We start from the raw sequence: 21,075 nt of genomic DNA on the forward strand, positions 1-21,075 counted from the left end.
GTCCTGTTTGGCAGGACATAGTCTGTGGCCGTTTTTTTAAATACGCTTCCCCATTCACACAAATGGATTGCTCCTACAGACAGTAAGTTATGTGGCTTTGGCTTGCTGGATAAATTAGGCAGATGGACACAGAGGGATCCAGTTACTGTTTGAGTGAACGTTGGCGCTGGTCAAATGAGTGACCTAAGAGACGTTGTGCATGGCACGATGATCAGTACCAGCAGAACTGGTTTGTCCCTGCTGGCTTTTCGTGGAAAACGGAATCTAGGGATTACCGAGAATCGCGGCAGCAGCAGGGGAAAAAAAAAAAAAAAAAAAAAAACTAACTAGGGGCAGTCTCAGTTCACTGATGAGAGAGGTTCAAAGGTCAATGGTACAAATCCAGAAACCTAAGAGAACGAAAGAATTACAACGCATCTTGTCAAATAAAAGCAAGACGGAGCTTCTCAAGAGGTAATGCCATCACCAACAGCAGACAACCGAGAACCAAAAGAACGTTGTTTCGGCCCAATAAATCCTGGTTCCTGCCAGAGTCATGCTAATGGCAGGGTCAGAATTTGGTGCAATCCATGTACCCAGTCTGCCTGGTGTCTATGGCAGAGACTCTGAGCAGTGTTGTAATGATGTCGGGGGATGTTAGCCAGGAACACATTTGGTCCCACGATACCAATTGAGCAACGTCTGGACACCACAGCACGTCTGAGCAGCGCTGCTAACCAGACAGGTGCATCCCTTCTTGGCCACGATTTAGCCCTTCATCACACGGGCACTTCCAGCAGAATAACCAAGCGTGTCACGAGGTACGTACTGTCTCGAACATCCGTCCAGGAACACGACCGCGAGCTCATTCGACTGGAGCGGCCTGTGCGATTCGACCCAACGGTGTTCAACCTGAACGTGGCCTTCTTTGGGAAGAGACGGGAACCGGGTTTCTCCGCGGTACGAACGCGCACCTCCGTCCAACCTGCACCGTGTACGTGATGCTGTGGCGTCGGCATGAGTTGCCATCCCTGTATTATCCTTCAGACTCCTTGTATCAATCAATCGATGTCCTGAGTAATCCAGGCTTCCAGGCTGGTCTGGAGGTAGGGTGGGATCAGATGGGGGAAGGGGGTCCAAACTGCTGCAGGATGGGCGCACCACACAAACCGGTGAGTCTGGTGTTAAGACCTGTGGAACAGACTGTGGAACCGTCTACCTCGACCTACTGAACTTTTCTTTGGAAGAGAAACCATAATCCAGAGAATGACTTTGAATAATTACTTCGCAAAACCAGTCATCCGCCGTGTAATTTAAACTTGCGTTTTGATTGTGCGATGTGTGTTGGCGAAGAGACGTGATCAAACACACTCCCGAATTCACCTCGGGTCCTCTGAGGGCTCGTGGCAAAATTCCACACGGCGCTAAGGCGAAGACCAAGCCAAAGGACGAGAAAAAAAAAGCTCCACATGGGGGTTACTGGTAAATGTCGCAGAAAGAAAGCTGCTCCCTGCACTCTGTTATGGTAACACCAGTCAGTAATTTTCTGCCTGTTGTTCTGGCCGGGACTTTGATTAAATCTCGGCCCCTATACAGGGAGGCTCGGCTCTGCGTTACGGATCAAGGCTCATGAATGCGGATCATTGAGCGCTTCCCTGCAGCACTGTGGTGGGGCTGATGGGAAAACCTGAATAGAGTCTCTCTCTCTCTCTCTCTCTAATTGTTCGTGGGCCTGAGAGGGGGCAGAGACATCCAGCACAGCAGGGGGCGCCATTGTGCTCACTGTGCATGACATCATCTTGCCATCATCTGAGTAGACTCAAGTTGGCTTATGTCAACACAGTACCCCGCAAGCTGGCAACGGTCACATGCATCTGAAATGTAAATGGCCCAGTCAAATACTAGTAGATTTTTTTGGCTACTCATGCCGGATGAATTCGGTCCAGTTTTATTCATGCTAACACAAATTACTAGATCCAACCAGCCAACTGAGTAGATGTAAATCAGTGTACCAAAAACACACTGAAAGCACTTATTAAGAAAAACAGAGGTCCCACCTATCTCCCTCTGGAGAGGTTCATTCTGAACTGAAAGACCTGCATAAATAGAGTGAAGTCAAGTCCATGCTGACCTTGACAGAAAAGCAAAATAAAAGGGGAGTACCCAATAGAGGTGTGCAGTCACGACCAATAATTTAGTTGTCATGTCGGGCCCCTGATGTGAACTTTGACCTTGGGAAAGGTCATATATGATCAATTTTACATTTAGTCAAGAACACATGACCAGATTCACTTTAAAACAGAAAGGAAAGGTCTTCGGGGAGGCCTAAACACAGATTACGTTTGCAACAGAAAAAAAAAAAGTGAGTCCTCTAGACCTGGAGTCACATTTTGCACAAGCGTCCAAAAAAATGAACAAACAGGTTGAACTTTTATTCCTTTCCCATCCCAACTCTTTACTAGCTTTCCCTGCTAATTCAACAATCTAGGTTCAACTGAAGACGTGCTTTGGAATGACTGTATGGGAAATGAGGCAGAAATCAGAAAATGAGAGGGGTGACCATTAATCAGTCAGTAAAATGGGACCATCACCTATGATTCGAAACGGGTCTGGATTTATAACCCATGACCTCAAACGAAAGTTGCTCTTTTCCAAACTCCGTAAGACAAACTGCGATTGCAAAAGCGGGATGAAACAAACACAAGTAGGGTCACCGCTTGAAATGTGTGATTTTATTCCCTACCTCAACCCCTCTGGACCGAACTGATTTAGAGAAACACAGATCTTCTACAGATCTGACACTGCTATCAATCCGGTTCCGTGAATGATGCAGATGTTGTGATATTATATTGTCATTGTCCAGAATATGTGAAATTCTACTATATATAGTATATATAGTATATATAGTACATATAGTATATGTAGTATATATAGTACATATAGTATATATAGTACATATAGTATATATAGTATATATAGTACATATAGTATACACAGTATATATAATATATATGTATTGCTCAGCCCTCATATCCAGACGACACTGGAAAAGAGTTATCGGTCATCCAAGATCTATGACAAGGTTTAACTCTACCCCCTGCTGTCCAAAACAAGAAATGCCTGGCTATTCCCTAATTCCATGGTATTTACATATTGGAGCTTCACTGGGGGCAAAAAAAAACAAACAAACAAGCGAACAAACAACAACAAAAAAAAATCAAGCACATCCTCCACATCAAAGCTGCAACAACCTCAGGGAAGAAGGTTAAAGTCCGAAGTTGTTCAAATAACTTTTGAATATGCCACATACTGTTAATGTATACACACCAGGCTGACGACAGAGCAAATTAACTTCCATTACTCAGAGCAATCACAGACTCTTTGGAAACACTACAGCCATATCTTGCATACAGTAGCCTCATGCAGAATAGTGTCTTCGAGTTCGTTACTGCATCTGTGTCTTGTGTCGAACTCTTTCTCGTAATGTAGATCTGGGTTTTATCTAATAACGAAAGTTCGCAGCCAATTTATAATCCTAACGACTTGAACATTTAACGTTATTACAGTCGATCCTCAGCTCCACAAAAACGACGGGCCCTGAACTCTGAACCGCACTTCAGACGCGGTCTTTCTGGACAGTTTCAGAGCGAAATGACGAAATTGAATGCGTCTTCATCCTTACCAGACGTCAGCCTGTCAACCACAATAAACTCACTACAAAAAACAGCCCCTGTTTACTTAATTCCTTCTCCCTCGGCATTTTTCAACAGTTCACCAGTCAGAGGAAGGATCATGAGTTACATGTGCTGTTTTTTAAAGGGGATACAGGAGAGAATGAGTGAATGTTCGGGGGAAATGGAACGTGCGTTTGTGTGAATTTTTGTGTGCGGTGTGTGGTCTGTGTGCGTGTGTCTGCATGTGTGTGCGTGTGTGTGTGTGGGGGGGGGGGAGGGGGCTTGTTTGCATATGTGAATACACTGAAGATGGTTTTAGTGTGTATGTGTGTGTTTGACAACAACTGAACAACCTGTTGTGCATACTTACAAATGTGTGCATGCACAAACACACACACACACACACACACACAGACCAGAGCAGCCAAAACGTTCTTTTGGTGACATGAGGTCATGAGATACAGAAATACTCTTGTTCCCTGTGGTGTTTATTTGACCATGTGTGATGTGTATCTGTTTAACATTTCTTGATCCAGTTTCTAAATGAAACAGGATCTGGCCTGCATTGAAAAAAAAAACAGAAAAAAACAAAAAAAAAAAACCCTTTGCGCCATGACTTCATCCTTCAGACAGTTTACATGGCAAGAGCTGTTCGCACATTCCCTGCCCCGATTTGGACACTTCCCACAGAGGCATTACAGCGCAGAGGGCAGATCAGGGTGTCTGCTGTTTATCTCAGTTACATCATCTAATTAGTCAGTTTAAGTGGTGTGTGTATGTTCATATGGTCAGGTAGTGAGTTTTTTGTACGCACCTCACACCTATATTGTAGGAATGTGTCTGTATGTGTGTGTGTGTGTGTGTGTGTGTGAATGTGTCTGTATGTGTGTGTGCGTGTGTGTGTGTGTGTGTGTGTGTGAATGTGTCTGTATGTGTGTGTGCGTGTGTGTGTGAGTGTGTGTGTGTGTGTGTGAATGTGTCTGTATGTGTGCGTGTGTGTGTGTGTGTGTGCGTGCGTGCACAGTATAAAACCATTGCAGACCAAGACAGCCAAGGCACCGAACAGCTTAAGCAGGTGTGTCTATGTGTGGTGTGTGCATGTGTGTGGGCATGTGCGTGCGTGTGCATGTGTGTGTGTGTGTGTGTGTGTGTGTGTGTGTCTGTGAGACAGTGAGCATGTGCAAATGTGCACACACATGCATGAGTGAATGCTTTAATTTGTTTGTGTTACACCATCCCAGTTATCCAGACACACGGGAAGGGTCCATTTAGCGGTCTGGGTCTGTCAGAGAATTGTTCCACTCCTGCTCCTGAACAGCGTGTACCGTGGGCATGAAAACACCCCGTAATGTGCATGGAGAGACTAATCAAACGGGTCACAAGAACTGTGATTGAAGATGTTCCATCCAGGCAATGCCAAAGCAGGCATTAAACAGCACAGGAGCACGTCTGAGCTCCGTCTCCTCTGAGCTGGTCTCTCTTTCCATACCCGCCAGAAAGCCCTGTGTCCCCTCTGTGGAATTATGAGGAAAATGGTAAATGTTTTGTTGGCGAAAGAGCCTTCCAAAGTCTCTCCAAGCAATGTTGTCAAACTTGGTCAACTGAGGAATATCTTGGTGGAGACCCATGATGAACCAAGAAACTCAAAGAATACACACATGCTTACACACGCACACAAAGACATATATACACACACTCTCTCTCTCACTCACACACACACACACACATGCACACAACCAAGACGGTTTTGCCAAACAGAAAAAACATCTAAATAGATAATGAACCTCAAACTGTTCATGACAGAGCTGTATTTAAAGCACTGTTTATGTATACATGCTGGGACAGTTTGACCTACGCGTCCACACTCTAATCTGAGACGCAATGACACAGACCAAGTGAAGCTGTGATTTTTCAGACCAAGGAGTCACGGTGACCTAAAATGCCTTCCGCGCCCCTGCCCACCCCCCTCCCCCCACCCCTCAACCTTTCCTCCCTCCCATTACGCTTTTCACTGACTCCCCAATAGGGAAAAATATCCTCAGCGTGTAACTCACACCATTCATGTGTAACTTCTCACTCTCAAAACTTAAAATGGCAGTTGAAGGCAACACTCTGGATTCTGCGTGCCTTTGTCTTTTAACGCGCTGTCGAAAAGTTCTCGAGTGTCTGGCCAACTTGCTCTCGGCCTGTGCTGGATGCAGAGCAGAGGACAACACGAGGGTCTAATATCTGTTGTCGGTTTTCATGCTATTAGAAAGTTTTGGAACTCGAGGTCTTCCACATGTGGTGCTGAGGCATTTTAGGCACAGAAACATCTGGCCAGAGAAAGCTCAGTAAGATGGGACCATTTGGTCTGACCATCACTATTCCTCAAAAAGAGACCAAAAAATGGGTGTGCAGATCCTTACAGGTCCAGCTATTTACCTGCACTTTTCACGATAAGGTTCTATGCTTTTGATACATAGAGCCTGGTAGTGGTATATTGTTAGTTCTCTTAACCTCAACACCTCAAATGCACCTCTTGGAGGTCACTCTAGGTAAGAACATCTGCTGAATGAACCAGAATTTGAAAAGTTGCATATCACTAGATTCATACTTTGTTTTCTCTGTGTGCAAACAACAAAGAGCAGAGAGAGCGACCAGCAGGGAGACCTCCATTACAGAGGACGAAACTGGGCTGCATTCAGAGTGTAAGCACTTTTTGTGTATAGTATGATGTCACTCTGTGCCAAAAGTGTAGCTGACCTCTAACTGGCACAGAGGTTTTTATCTAAAGAAAACAACACCCATGGGCTATTTGATTGGTCATACCACAGCCAGCTAAAACATTTCGCCGGTGCTAAAATCGACCACAAATCCGTCTGTTGGTCTCATCTCACAACACAACAATTAGCGCGGGATCCAGTGACTGACGGATTTAGGATAGGATGACCTCACGTTACCCGAAATATGGCACCTCACAAAACCGTACATGGATTCAAGCTCCCGCGCGCCAAAGCCCAAACGGACCCAACAGCCCAAAAATCGGCCGGAGCTAGAACATTCCGTAACCGAGAATCAACTTTTACGAACCGAACCTCTTAAAGCCAACCAAGCAACGCTAAATATAATACGCGCTATCGGTTACGGCCGCAACTCTCAGATGCGTGAACAATCCGTCGCCAAGGGACAGATTTCGCAGAATAACTCCCTCCATAAATATTCTGCTAAGTACGCTCTGCGCAATGTCATTGAGAGAAAATAGCTTTGGGGCTCACGCCCGCCTAAAAGCCCGTTGGGAATCGGCACAGACCCCTGCGCCGGTGATGTAATGGAGACAGGATCAGCATCTCTCAGAGCGAGACTGACATCGCCGTTCATAGCCGACGCTAATTCAGCGCGTCAGAGACAAATCGCTCCGACGACTAAAAGACCCAACTCGAAAAACACTTGGCTGCCATTTCTCCTCTCTCACATTTCGCGTAGCAGGTGGACTGGTGAGAAGAACTTGGGCGTCGGCCCGGATGCCGCGCGGGAGAGCGGGAGAAGAACGGTGTTTGTAGCTGAAATAAGGACAGGCTTATTTTATATGTAGGCAGGAGCATTAGGAGAAGGTTATTTTGTGGGTAAAGCATGATGGATTTGCGCAGATGTTGATCATAAATGGTGTTATAAATTACCCCTCTGGCAGATTCCCGGAGTTTCGCGCTGGCGGATGAGAAATGAGGCCGAGGAGGAGAAATGAGAGATGTTCGCTTTTACTCGGTTTGAGCAACGAGAAGAAGATCGAGAAAGAAACGAATTGTCTGAACTGTCCTCTGCTTCACCTTTTTTTTTTTTAACCCAAAATCGTGCTTACAAGGGTTTTGCAAGTAAAAATGTACAATAAAATAGGGGGAAAAAAACATACAAACTATATCTGAACATACACGGTTGACAGATAGTCACTTTATATGTGTCTTGGGTTTAAAAAGCTGATAAAAACCAAGGTTTGCATGCGTCTGTACTGCCCGTGAGGCAGGCCTTGCACGATGAAAGGCCTAAACCGAGGAGAATGGAAAACAAGCAATGTTCACAAACATGAGACATGGGAGGATATTTCAGTAACTCTGCCAAACGAATGCTATGTTCCCGTTTTGTGTTATGTAGCGTGTGTGTGTGTGTTTGCGTGCGTGTGTATGTGTATGTGTGTGTGTGTCTGTGTGTGTGTATGAAGCATGTTTACACATGCATAATATACCTCTGCCACTGTTTATGATTAAGTTTACAACAACAAAAAAAAAATAGTGCTAACTACGGTGCAATTTTAATCTCTGCATAAAAATATCATATAATTTAAGCAACCTTAATGTGTTTGCATGCATATATGTCATTAGCTGTTCACAAACGTCTGACTGTTAAGCAGGGTTTACAAATAAAAACATAGCCTTTAATATTGGTTTACTTTTAACGACGTCCATACTTTGGGGAGAAAAAAAAAACAGGTAATAATCCACCTCTGGCTAAATGAAGTCCTCTAGAAACCCAAGCACAAAGATATTGTATTCCAGAGGAGCTGAGTGATAGAGAGGGGAGAGAGAGAGAGAGAGAGAGAGAGAGAGAGAGAGAGAGAGAGAGTGAGAGAGAGAGAGAGAGAGAGAGAGAGAGAGAGAGAGAGAGAGAGAGAGAGAGAGAGTGCGTGCAAACAAATATTAGTGTTGGCATAGGAGTGGAAGGAACATTAGCAGAGAGACTGCACATATTATAAGAATTAATCAGTGATTCATACATATGGACACACACACACACTCTCACACACACTCTCACACATACAGGGAAAACTGTATTAAAGACTGTAGCCAGGTTCTCCTCTCTAGGGTGTCTTCAATCAGCTATCATCAGACTCTGATACAATTACAATGATTTTGTCTTTCAAGGGTTTAGAAGTAGCCTGAATTATTCTACCTACAAAACGACCAGTTGTCGTGTTTTTTGTTTGTTTGTTTGTTTGCTGAAAAACATGACCCAGAAATCCAAACAGCACAACAAAGCCAAAGCCACAACAAGAGTCCACTTCCATTCACATAATGCGAGCAATGACTCTGATAGAACATTCTGAAACATGTTAGAATGATGGATAGTGACATTCAAGGCATGTGGTCCATGATTCACTGAATACGTCCCCATATGTTTAATTAGGCCAGAGAGGTCACAGTGTATGTAGGTTTTTTCTCTAGACATATTGAAATACAACTAATTCAGCTAACCAGACACTTAGGAGCACCTGAAAAACAGAGAGAATTGCACTAGTTTAGCTAAACTTGCACACACACTGCATGGATTCCGTTCTGTGTGAGTTGCGTTGGAGTCATTGGACTAGGCACAACAACCCAGTGTTACCCATAGTTCTTGGGCTTCAGTTTATTGTTGGCAGAAATTTAAATGTACAACAAAGAGGTTGAAGTCTCACCTCAGTTCACAGGGAGAGCGAACAACTGAGCAAATTACATCCATTAAGCTAATTAGCAAGTAAGACCTTTCGCTTGAACCCTTCGTAGAATGCAACGCGGCTCCCGGCCAATCACGGCCTAGAGTGACACCACTCTCTTTATAGTGTATGTAGGAAATGTGTTCTGATACGTTGTATTAAAGTACATTCAAAGACGAGGGCTACTTCAAGGTGTACCCTCAGTCCACAGTACTTGTTTATTATTTTTTTAATCAGCTCTCTTTCGAGAAGCCCAAGAATTGCTAATTCCACACGCCGCGCAGCTGGAGAATGAAACATGCTGAGATTGTAGCGTTAGTCATAAATGTGAACGCATTAATGATAACATCCATCAATCTCACGGCTGTAATACAATCAAAAAGACAGGCTGGCATTTGGATACGCGCGCGCGTGCCACACGCTACTAGCTTCCCGCCGCGAGAAGTCGACGGTTGGTTACGGCACGAAATGCGTCTGCTGAGCGAGAATGACGCAAGCCGTCAAAGCAGATTCAGTAGTGTCGAACAGAGGACTGGCTAGCGTTCAAACCACGTTGAGGTCAGGTAACATTTGTCTAACCTTTCCATTATTTTAGAATCGGGCAACGAGCCACGCAGACTTGAGGGACTTGCTCTTACGAATGCCAGGAATAGACATAGCGAGTGAAATACTAATAGTCGGACAATATGGAACGATAAGTGCTGAAAAAACACCGTCCAAAAACCAGTAACGAAATGTGATTAAATGTTTGGTTGCACAATACCCCCCCCCCCCCCCCCCCCCCCCCCCCCCCCCATCCCCACCCACCCGCACCCAAGAAACAGAAACAGGATTTTGGAAGTGTTTAAGGTCATTGAATGCATAATTTTCTCCAAAAATTGGTTTGCATTATGAAAAGCAGGCAGGAGAAAGAGAAATGGAATGATTAATTATTTGCTCAAATGCCAGCACCTGGTGAGTTGAGTTCCCTTCTGTCGAATGTTGTATTAAGACGCGGACATAAATGAGAAGAGCAGTAAATGAAGTAATTTTCGGCTTATTACCAACGCAATATTAAGAGATTGGTTTTAACTTGTTTTCTCCTGAACCTGATTAAAATTGTTCCCAGAAATGCGCAAAATTGTTCTTGATTCCTTCCACAAGGGTCCAGGACATGTGAACCATAAAATTGTAAAAATGAGCGGGTCACCCAGGAGGCAAACCTCGGCAGATCCAACCCTGCTCTGGTCCCCTGACACAAGGCTTTTAATATTGAGAAAAAGAGAGAGAGAGAGAGAGAGAGGGGAAAAGTCATGAAGCTATCGGTTAAAGGATAAGCCTGAGCTCTAGCTGTACATATCCCTAGCTTTTCCGTAACATGGATATAAAGTTTGAGTTGGATAAAATTAAGTATCATCGTGATTTATTTCTTCATTTTGGTGACGTGGTTTGAATATGGACAAAGAGCGTTCCCAGGACCACACCCATCCACGACGACAGCCGTTCCGTCCATCACACTGAAGAGTCGAAAAGCTCTGTCAATAACAGAACCGCCTCCTTGCCAAACCTATCCAAGCTGCTCCGTGGAACTTATCGGAAAACCACCAACATGATCAGTCTAACAGCCCTTTTAGAAGAGTCTTCTGGTCCCGTTGAATAAATACGGTCGCTCTGAGTGACTAGGGTCCACGGTCTAATTCACTGAGCGTGGTTATGAACATTACCTCTCAATGAAGGTGCCAAAGAGCAGTCTGATGGCCTTCTGGATGTTCTCTGTGCATAACCAGCTCCACTGGTCCTTCATCAGCAGGCAAAGGATGTTCAGAGCCACATCCGCCAGGGCTGTGTCTGTAACGTTTAACAGATTTCACAGACATTAACCTCAAACACAATCAGGCCTGTGACCACTCAGTCAAATATATCCTGTGTTCAAACCCAAAGATGCAAACACAAGAGCAAGGACACAATGTAGACAGAAACGGTTAGATATCCAGACAAACTCAGACTTAGACAGATACTCTCAAACATTCACAGAGAAACAGACACACACACACACACACACACACACACTCACACGGTGTCCACCTCTCTCTCTGTGATGGAGTAACACTGCCCCCTTGAGCTTAAAGGAAGCATTAAGTTTATATGCCTTATCTATCATAATGAATTCCCAATCAAATTAACACCTTCCCAGACACAAAAAAAATACCAAAAACTCATCACTCACCAAATAATTAACACATGTGTTAATGTAATAATAAACACCTTGTGATAATAATAATAAATACTGTAATAATAAACACCATCTGTTACATCATACTTATTTGTAGCGTATACATTCATGTATTAATGTAATAATAAACACCGCAGAAGAAGAAGAATTAATAGTGTAACAATATATGCCATCCCTCACATGATGCTGATTTGCAGTGTTTAATGAAGTATCAGCGAATCACTTATTAAGTCAGAGTAGGTTCTCCTCTTTTTCAGGAAATCTTTTAGGGGGTGGGAGGGGGGGGGGGGGGGGCACTGGACACACAGCTTTTTATGTCCCCACCTTTTTTGGTGAACAAACAGAGGGATCTGGATGTCTAACAACAGGAAAAGCTGTTACCTGTTATTCTGGGTCGTCTGTCATCAACCTGCACCTCCTGGTCGTCATGGTGATGACTGACACAGTTAACCTCAGGGATCCCATCCACCAGCTTCTCCTGAGCCCTGACGTAAGACTCAAACCCCGACACAGAGAGACCCCTGAACACCTAGACAGAGAGACAGTGAGAGAGACAGAGAGAATGTGCATATGTAAGAGTTTCTGTGAGGAAGGAAGATGGGAGAGAGAGACTTAGTTAAAAGTTATCACCTTGGATGCATCAAACTAGAACAAATGCAAAATCAACTGATATGCTCAACAGACAGACAGACAGATAGACAGATAGATAGACAGACAGACAGATAGATAGATAGATAGATAGATAGATAGATAGATAGATAGATAGATAGATAGATAGGCAGATAGGAGCAAAACCACCATCATACCATCCGTGTTCGACACAGAGAGGTGAACTTACAGGACTTCCCTCTCTGAAGCAGTACAGTACTTTAGGCTGCAGGTCCGGCACGTTGAGGGTCGGAGCAATTTTACTGGAGAATCTCAAACGTGATCTAAAGAAACAGTTACGCTTGACTTACGTATGTACTTCACATCATAGGGATAAGACTTTTAATACTTTTTCACGGTTTCATTCATATCTCATATTCATATGCGGTTATTGTGAAGGAGTTTATGTCTTACTTGAGGATAACACACTGTAATATTCTCACGCATGTTTTCCTGGAATGCATCTCATTTTGACGTTTTTGTTTGTTTGTTTGTTTGTTTGGCTGTCACTGAAACATGTTGGGTTCTCACTTGATTTTCCGGCTGTCTAGCGTCGCCCTCCCATCCATGTCCGGTTCCGTCTCTTCTGTGGGACTCTGCGGTTCCGAGCGCGGGAACGCTGTCTTCAGCGTATCGACAATATTCTCCATCATCTGCCCACATGTCCAGCACATCACAAAAACAGCGCAAACTGACACCTCAGTAACCTTCATTCACAAATATTTACATATAGGCAGATGCCATGAGGACTCCTAATTGCATGCCTACATGTATCGTTTATATAAATATTACAGTACCACTTCACAATAAGACTACCCTTTAAATGATCTATAAAAGGTTTATAGTTAGGTTATTTATTAGGCTGTAAACTCTTTATAAATCATTAATAAACAATTATAAAATAAAAAAAAGTTGTAAAACGGTTTTCATACATCAGTGCAGGCTCGCTGTTTGGCAAGGGCAAGTTACTGCTGCATGTTTTAATCTATCTATTCTGTTAAATCTCGGATCTTGCTAGTTGCTTAGCCTGCTTTATCTTGTCCCTTTATCAGTCAGCACAGTAAACACATTTATTAAGGAGTTACTAGCATTTATAACTGGCAAAATAAGCCTTATTGTAAAGTGTAAAACACATCACCATTTACTAATGAGTTGCTGGGTGTCCTCTAGAGAAACAGCACTATTTCAGCTCTTTCAGCAGCATGCCTTCTATTTTGCAACAGCACAAACCAGAAAGTAACACAAATAACTTGTTAACACAGTAGGAGGGAAATACATCATTCATGCAGACAACTACATTTACGGTACACAGATCAAATTAAACTATCACAAGCGTTAACGACACAACACAAAGATTACTTGATGAAGTATACACATACACTTCTACTAGACACTGAACAGTAACAAACTGGGGCTAAACAACAGTCCATCGCCCCAAGGCATGCTGGGAAGCTCCGCCCATCTCCCTCCAACACGCATTACAATATAATCCTTTAATATCCCATGTTGCATAACAGCCTGATAGGAATATGTCATATCAACACCTGTGTTAATAATAAGGACGGCTGCTGATAGCATGCTGAAAATATCAAGGTAAATAATACTGCCAAAGCCTTAGTGTATGAATCTGATAATTTGATATGCCCTAATTTGATATGCCAAATGAAACTTTTTGAGTATTAAAATATGCTGACGGCGGTTAAATGCTAGTAACTTATTAACAAATATCTGGTGAAGCTGACAGGTACAAATGCTGGCTGATGGAGAAGACAAAGTAAGCTAAGTAACCAATGAGATCGGAGGCTTAACAGTACAGATAATTGCAGGCTCACTATTTGGCAAGCAACAGGTCACAGTTGCCCTTTTTTGTCTAATGTGTTGTAACCAAGGCTTTGAGCCAGCTCGAGGAACGAAAACAAAAACCAGAAACAATCGATATTTCATTAGGGACTAAATTATGTTTATGTTTTTTCTGGAACAGAAACATTTATTTGAAATAATGATAACCGGTTAATAACGTTATTTCCTCGTTCGTTTGTTTTGTTACAACATTTATTACAACAAATGAAAATATGTTCTGCTTGTAATAACTTTGGTGCAGAGTTTATTTCCTGTCTTCCTCTGAATGTCACTCATGCCATCACATAGCGGACATACATTTACCAGCGGCAGGCAGCGATATATCGTGAAAGTGAAATGTGGTGTGGTCCAATTTGCAACCAGAGTAGGTAACTATTATGCTATGCACCTTATAAAATGTTGGTGTTAGACATCAACTTCACCAATGTTTGATAGATAGGCTACCATGTGAAGAGAACTAATGTTGGAAATAGCTAGCTAGCTGCAGTTAGGCTAAACGTAATGCGCCCTACATAGCCTATTAGCAAGCTTCTTAACTGCGGCGTTAAAATGACATCATTTTCCATGACACAGTGGATTTCAGCCTGAGGACAGATTGGACTACAGTGTTCCTAGTTAGTGATGTCTTGTAATGTTTTGTAACATTAGCCACAAAGACTATAGAGTAAAATATCTATAAACAGACATTTTTATACCGTCTGAAAGATACATATTGTCATGTATGTCACACAGCCCGACATAAAATATTATAAAGTGGCATTTCATTTGGTTCTAACTGTTTTGGGAATGATAATTTTAAGGGGGAATATGGAAAACAGGAAATGTTAAAATACAGATTCTGCTCGGAAAGTACAGACTGAAAAAAATTCTGGTTTGAAGCCTTGGTTATAACTGCTTATTAATGATGTATAAAATGTTCACAGCCTAATTAATAAACTAATTATAAACCATTTATAAACCTTTTATACGGGTAGCCTTATTGTAAAGTGGTACCAGTACTACTTTAAGAATACTGACCTACTCAGGCAGGGACGGGGCATAGTTCCAAAGGGGCTGTTTATAGTCTTTTGGTAATCAACTTTATCACCACTATGTGTGATGTCAGAAGAATTTCAAGTCGCTGCTGCGATGTTGCACGTTATCTAGTTCAGTCAGATTTTAACATGTTGGGATATGTTCAGAAAGCATTTCTATTAACTCCTGAAAGAATAAGCTTTGACGAGAAAAACATGATGATAGCAGCCCATTTTGACTTTATAAGATATGAGAATATCATTTAATTCACAGGTGATTCATTTAGTGTCTGTGCTCATCTGACCACATGGCCGAACAAGGGCTTGCACCTGTTTGCCGTCCAACTCACCTTGTCGATGCGTAAACCACCCGGTTTCTTCTCGAAGCTCCTGCTGGCGTCTGTGTTGAGGGCCAGGAACTCCTGAACCTCCTCACTCTGAGCCGTCTCTGGGATGGTACACAGTTTCTTTGGAGGATGGAAAAAAAAACAAAACAATGAGGGACCTTATGAAATACAAGAAAGTCATGCAATTTATTCAAGGGCGTGTTTGATTCCTGGCGTGAAAAGTATTACTTTAAGGAATGACTCGAGTTGGCTTTTCCTGGTCTCCACTTTGTCGGTGTCTGGGTTCCCGAATGGAAGATCTGGGAAGAGCTTCTTAGGTCCTTTGACGTCTGAATCCCAAAAGAAGAGACGCATAATTTTTTAGATAGCTATTGTAAACATGTCACAAAGCCTATATCTAATGCACTTACGCACCAAACTGCACGGTTTCCGAATCTGTCTCCATTTTAAGAGATTTAATGGATAATAATAATTATAATAATGGATTTTTCCCTTAACAGCCCTGACGGTAAAGATTTAAGTGTAAGTCGCTGAATCAGCTGCAGAGGGAAGAGACCAGCTTACTTTTGATCACCTTCTTCAGTTCAGCCCTCTCCTCAAGACGAGTCTGAAGGTTGAGAAATTCACTGTAACGTCGATTCACCATGTGATATCCAACAGGCTGATCAGTGTCTGGGTCCGCAGTGGTCTCATACTACACATACACATACACACACACACATACCATACACATACACACACATACATACACACACACACACACACACACACACACATAGATACACACACACACACACACACACATACACGCATAGATACACACACACACACACACATACACACACACACACACACACACATAGATACACACACACACACACACATACACACACACATACACACACACACACATACACACATACATACACACACACACACACACACACACATAGATACACACACACACATACACACACACACACACACACACACACATACACACACACACACATACATACATACATACACACACACATACACACACACATACACATATAGATACACACACACACACACACACACACACACACATACACACACACAGACACACACACACACACATACACACACACACACACACTTACAATTAGTTATGTGTGGATGACAATGGATGGATGACAAAAATGCATTCTTCTCCCAATAACAGTTAACAAATGGTTGCATATGAAAGGGCATGGTATACAGCAAGAATGTTGTATGAAATGTGTTTTATGTGTCCAATGTGGGTTTAATGTGTCACTGGATTGACTATGGGCTGGATCAATGCTGGCCAAGGATCTTAGTTCATAGCCTACCACCCACGTCTCTCTGAACAACGCACTTAATCTAAAGACCTCTCCACATAATGGCATAATGGCTCTGTGACAGGATCAATGTGATGTCTTGTTCTATGTTATGTGTCCCATATGTGTGTATGTATGTCTGTATGTATCAACAAAAAAAAATTAAAATAAAAACTAAATAAATAAATAAAGACCTCTCCACAGCCATGATTGGAATTAAGGAACTGTAAATTGCCCTGGATATGTGTCCAACCCAAATAAATAAAGTTAAGTGATGATTACCGCGCTGTATGCCCACTGTGAAACATGGCCGAGGTTAAATTTGAAAGAGACCTGTCTGTTCCTGCTGTAGAAACAGCTGGTTTTCTCTGGTGTCATAAAAAAAGCACTGAGTATGGTATCAATGCATCATACCTTAATAGTGTAAAGTGTGTAGGGGTGTGTGCTGTTGCCCTTCTGTTCCTTTGCTGAGACAGTACCACTGATGCGCAAGTTCTGGATCACAGCTGGTCCCTCGTGGCTTCCCAAGGACTCAAAACCATAAGGGTTCAGACAAAGACCACTAGCTCCTGGGTTTGTGGCCTGGGGGGACACCCCTAGGGAAGGGTCCTCAACCGGGCTCTCGGGCCGGGACCGGGGTTCCGACACAAACACCTTTGGGTGGAAACGTTTCCTCAAAAGGCCCAGCGAGTCTTCTTCCAGGCAGACCAGACCACAGAAGTCGGTGGGAGACACGCAATCACAGAAGCTTTCCACTTTGTCTTCCTCAAGGTCTGACTGCTCTAAAGTTTCATTGGAGATCTTTCTGTCTGTGCAGGGCGAGTCCAGGTCCGAGTCATGGTGCCGATAAAGGCGACTGGTTCTGTAGGGAGATCTCAAGAGCTCCACAGGGTCTCTGTCAGCCTTGTCTGTGTAAAGGTGCCCAAGGCCGCCCCCTTGAAGGGTCTCCGTCGACGAGTACGGAGTCTGGAAAAATGACTCGGTTGAGTCTTTGGTGATTAGCATCGGGATGGAAGTTTCCATCTGAGCGTTGATTGCCGCGCGTTGGTCCCACGAAGCTGAGGGGTCAAGGGAATGTTCCTGAAATTTGGGGTTTGACTCTGGAGGTCCTATTGGAGGTGAAGGCGGGGTTTTAGCATCTGCTGGATCCTCTGGTCTTGTTGACCTGTCAAACATGTCCACAATGGTCAGGTTTAGCCAGTCTGGGTTGGACACTCGGGCCACCAGTGGCAGCAACACATTACAGGTGATGAGCTCACACACCATGTAACGGCCTGTACGGGTCTCCAGGTGAGGATAGGGTACCAGCACCTGTAGGAGGATATTCACCACAGCTTTCGAATAGTTCAGTTCAGTGGCAGGACTGGCCAGGGCAAAGTGAGGTGTGTCAGCCTCTTTGTACAATGTCCACAGGTCAAACCCGGGACTCCCTCCCTCGTTCTCCAGCCCTTCCTGCTGTCGAGGCTTGACCGACGACGCCTCTTCCTGCAGCTTCCGGGCGTGAATGTAGCTCTGCAGGTGGCATCCGCAAAGCTCCAGGACTCTCTGCGCCAACAGCCGCCTGTCGACCCTCCTCGCCCGCCTCTTCAGCTCGGCGGCCGCCGCTAACATGGCGTCGCGGACCTCCGTCTCGAACTCGCCCTCCTGTTCGGACAGCAAAGCGCGATACCATGACGACACAAAGTCCCGCACGGCTTTTTCCACTGCGCTGTGGATCTCCCAGTCCAGTCTTCGTTCGCTCTCTGACGTCTGTGGGGGAGGAGCTTCGCTCAGAGGCAAGAAGTGTTCCAGGTGTAGGAGACTGTTAGCATCCAGAGCTGCCCGAGACCCCAGCCAACCCCCCAGTACCACCAAGAGGCTGGTGAAGACGCAGAGCAACCATACATTCACCAAGAGGTGGAAGAGAATCAGCCAGGTGATGAGGACTCCAAATCCCACAATGCTCCTCTGTCCCAGCAGTTCAAATAGTGTCCATGGGTGAAAGCCAGGGCCCTCTGGTCTGGACATTATGCTCCAGTGCTCAAATCTGAATGAGTGAAATGTCATTTTGTAGTTAACCAAACTTAAAAAGTATTTTTAGTTGGTTAGTTTGTCTGTTTGTTTTTTTTACATTCAATAGTTTGTTTCAGGATTTACCTCAACACCCTCTTACAGCAATATTCTAAATTTTTATTTAGCTTTGTTTTATTTTCTTTTGTGAGATTACTCCATGAGTACCATATAACCGCCTAGAATGTAAAAAAAAAATCCACGTATTATTAAATATTGTATGTAAATGTATTAACCATCATATTTCCCATTACCTCTTTTTAAAAAGTCAGGGTGGTTTAGAAAGCTTTATTTCATTTCCATTTCCTGTCATAAATTTGTTTAAACCTGCTTTTCAAAGCTGACGTCTCCACTTAAACATCGAATTCGAAAGCAAAGAACAAACAGGCGAGTAGGTTGCCCTACCATAAGTTAAATGTACGTAGTTTTACAGGTCTATCAAGAGGTTCATAACACTAATTTCCATTGACAAGCGTCAGCCTCACTGTTAGTCTCAGCGCAATTGTATGCAGCCTCATCAAGACTGTTTGACAAGAAGTCAAATCACCTGTTTTTTTGAAGTGATGCTGCGGTCCAATTGCTCTTATCGTGAGGAAACACACTGACGAGGCTTCAGCGCTTTCGTTACCGCTTTTTAAATCAAGTTTCCGTCGTTGCAGTGCCAAATAATGTCTCTGGACTGCAGACATGGCTCTTAAATCTGGGTAGCAGAACATACCAGTGTTGGACAGTAGAGGGTATTAAGACTTTGCCCCTTTAATCCAATTTTGGCGATTAGGCTACATCCGCGTTTCCTGTTTACCTTAATGACGCCTTCTTCTTTAGCCTACAGTAAATCGAATTGCTAGAGGCTGAAGAGCCACTGAAGCGACTGTGATTTTAAGGACGAAGCAAAGTCGTTAATTTTGGTCCATAAATAAAGTACATAAACTGTAACTTGAAAATAATTCTTCGAGTTTTTAATTTATTCAAAATTATTTGTTCGATTACACTGGTGATTGAAGGTAGTACATTACAGATCCCAAATAACTTTCAAACATTGTAAACATCACAGGAGTACACATTACTCAAACGAATAATAATAGAAAAGCTACTTTCTGACATGACAGGGGAGTTGGTTCATACTTGGAATCAACCTTTGTTTTGCCGTGAGACTGGTTTCCCTGAATTGAATAGGTCTACAGCAAGTCCAAAACATAGGGTAGGCTACATTCTTCTGAAGTATAGAGCGGGGAAAAGAATCATTGTAGCCTACTTAGTTTTTACCGTTATTAGCTATTTCAAGTTTCTATGGATTATTTCAGTCACGCTTGCAAATATGTTTTGCCTGAAAACAGCAAATGAAATCGCCGCATTCCCAACAACGTCTTGTGTCGTGCGGCACACCGCTCTGATGGCAGAGGTCGCACTGGCCCTCTCCTTTCCTGCGTCTCCGTATCAACCGCCTGAGTTCTGCCCGTTTCGCGTCATCCACGCAGCAGGCCACGTCAATCACCGTGATTCTCTTGGGGTCCCACACGCAGTCCTCCTCTCTTCCTGACTTGATAGAAGATATGTTGCTTTTGGGGGGTACCCAAGCGCAGTCATATCCGTTCTGATGCCAGGACTTCTGCAGCGGATGAGTGTCGCTGTTAATCTTTTTCACCCTGCCCACCCGTACCTTCAGTTTAAACACAACACTGTCTTTCTTGTCCGTTTGCAGAGGATAACATTTGGCTTTTTCAATGTTACGGCTGACGTATACCCCACGGCCCAGTAAGCCGTCTGCGGAAGGCTTGAAACCGTTGCTGATGATGTCCCTTGCGCTTTTCAGGTGTGTGCCATGGTACATCGTGTAGACACCTCCCGATTCTGGCCTCTGACCCGAGGCTAGAGCTTTCCTGTCCTCGTATGATTTCCAGCCTGAGAAGATCACAACATTTGACATGACCACTGCTTGGAAGATAACACACCTGAGGGAGTAGAGACGGAAACGAAATTATCTTAGGCATTGAAACATTTTTCCTTGTACAAATGAATGGTGGATTAGTTTTCTGTTCGAATACGTGTTTTATGCTTAAAACGAAAAGATGAAGGAGTACTCACCCGCACACAAAAAACTCATACACTCGCCACCAGCCTTTCGGTTTTGGGCGCCTCTGACTTTTGGTTTCGTTTACTGTTAAAAGACATTGGGGGAAACACCCATGAAAAGACATTTCAGGAATGTGGTTCTTGTTGTGTAGCCTACATAACTTTGTGTTTATATGTGGTGTCTGCTCATACGTGCGCAGAGTTTTTTTAAGTTCGTTTGTTTTTTTAAGTTTTTTTTGTTTGTTTGTTTTTTAAGTCTCGAGGACCAGAATCGCCTCTATTTTAAAATGAGTGAATGAATGAATGAATGAATAAATGAATGAATGTTTCAAATGTGGCTCATAATCGCACGCGGTAGCTGCTACACGTGATCAGGTGTTAGTAGTGCTTTTGGTGACGTTAGATAACAACCGATACATACAACGTCCAAA

General features: G+C 43.5%; 2 protein-coding genes across 2 annotated transcripts in view; both read right to left on the reverse strand.

The window, feature by feature from the left end:
• Positions 1-18,529, reverse strand: part of snx19a (sorting nexin 19a) — a 24,304-nt gene extending 5,775 nt beyond the window's left edge. Inside the window, exons 1-8 of the mRNA XM_030792936.1 lie at positions 16,937-18,529; positions 15,744-15,873; positions 15,408-15,508; positions 15,183-15,299; positions 12,491-12,612; positions 12,150-12,243; positions 11,693-11,840; positions 10,803-10,941 (exon numbers count right to left, since the gene is read on the reverse strand). Coding sequence (XP_030648796.1) covers positions 10,803-10,941; positions 11,693-11,840; positions 12,150-12,243; positions 12,491-12,612; positions 15,183-15,299; positions 15,408-15,508; positions 15,744-15,873; positions 16,937-18,529 — 2,444 coding nt within the window. The remainder of the gene's footprint in view (positions 1-10,802; positions 10,942-11,692; positions 11,841-12,149; positions 12,244-12,490; positions 12,613-15,182; positions 15,300-15,407; positions 15,509-15,743; positions 15,874-16,936) is intronic.
• A 1,342-nt stretch (positions 18,530-19,871) lies between these two features.
• Positions 19,872-20,498, reverse strand: gig2o (grass carp reovirus (GCRV)-induced gene 2o). The gene has a single exon (XM_030792937.1). The coding sequence runs from the start codon at positions 20,496-20,498 to the stop codon at positions 19,872-19,874; it is 627 nt and encodes a 208-aa protein (XP_030648797.1).
• Positions 20,499-21,075: the final 577 nt, after the last annotated feature.

The sequence above is a fragment of the Chanos chanos genome, chromosome 15, assembly GCF_902362185.1.
Source record: "Chanos chanos chromosome 15, fChaCha1.1, whole genome shotgun sequence".
In the NCBI taxonomy this organism is placed as follows: domain Eukaryota; kingdom Metazoa; phylum Chordata; class Actinopteri; order Gonorynchiformes; family Chanidae; genus Chanos; species Chanos chanos.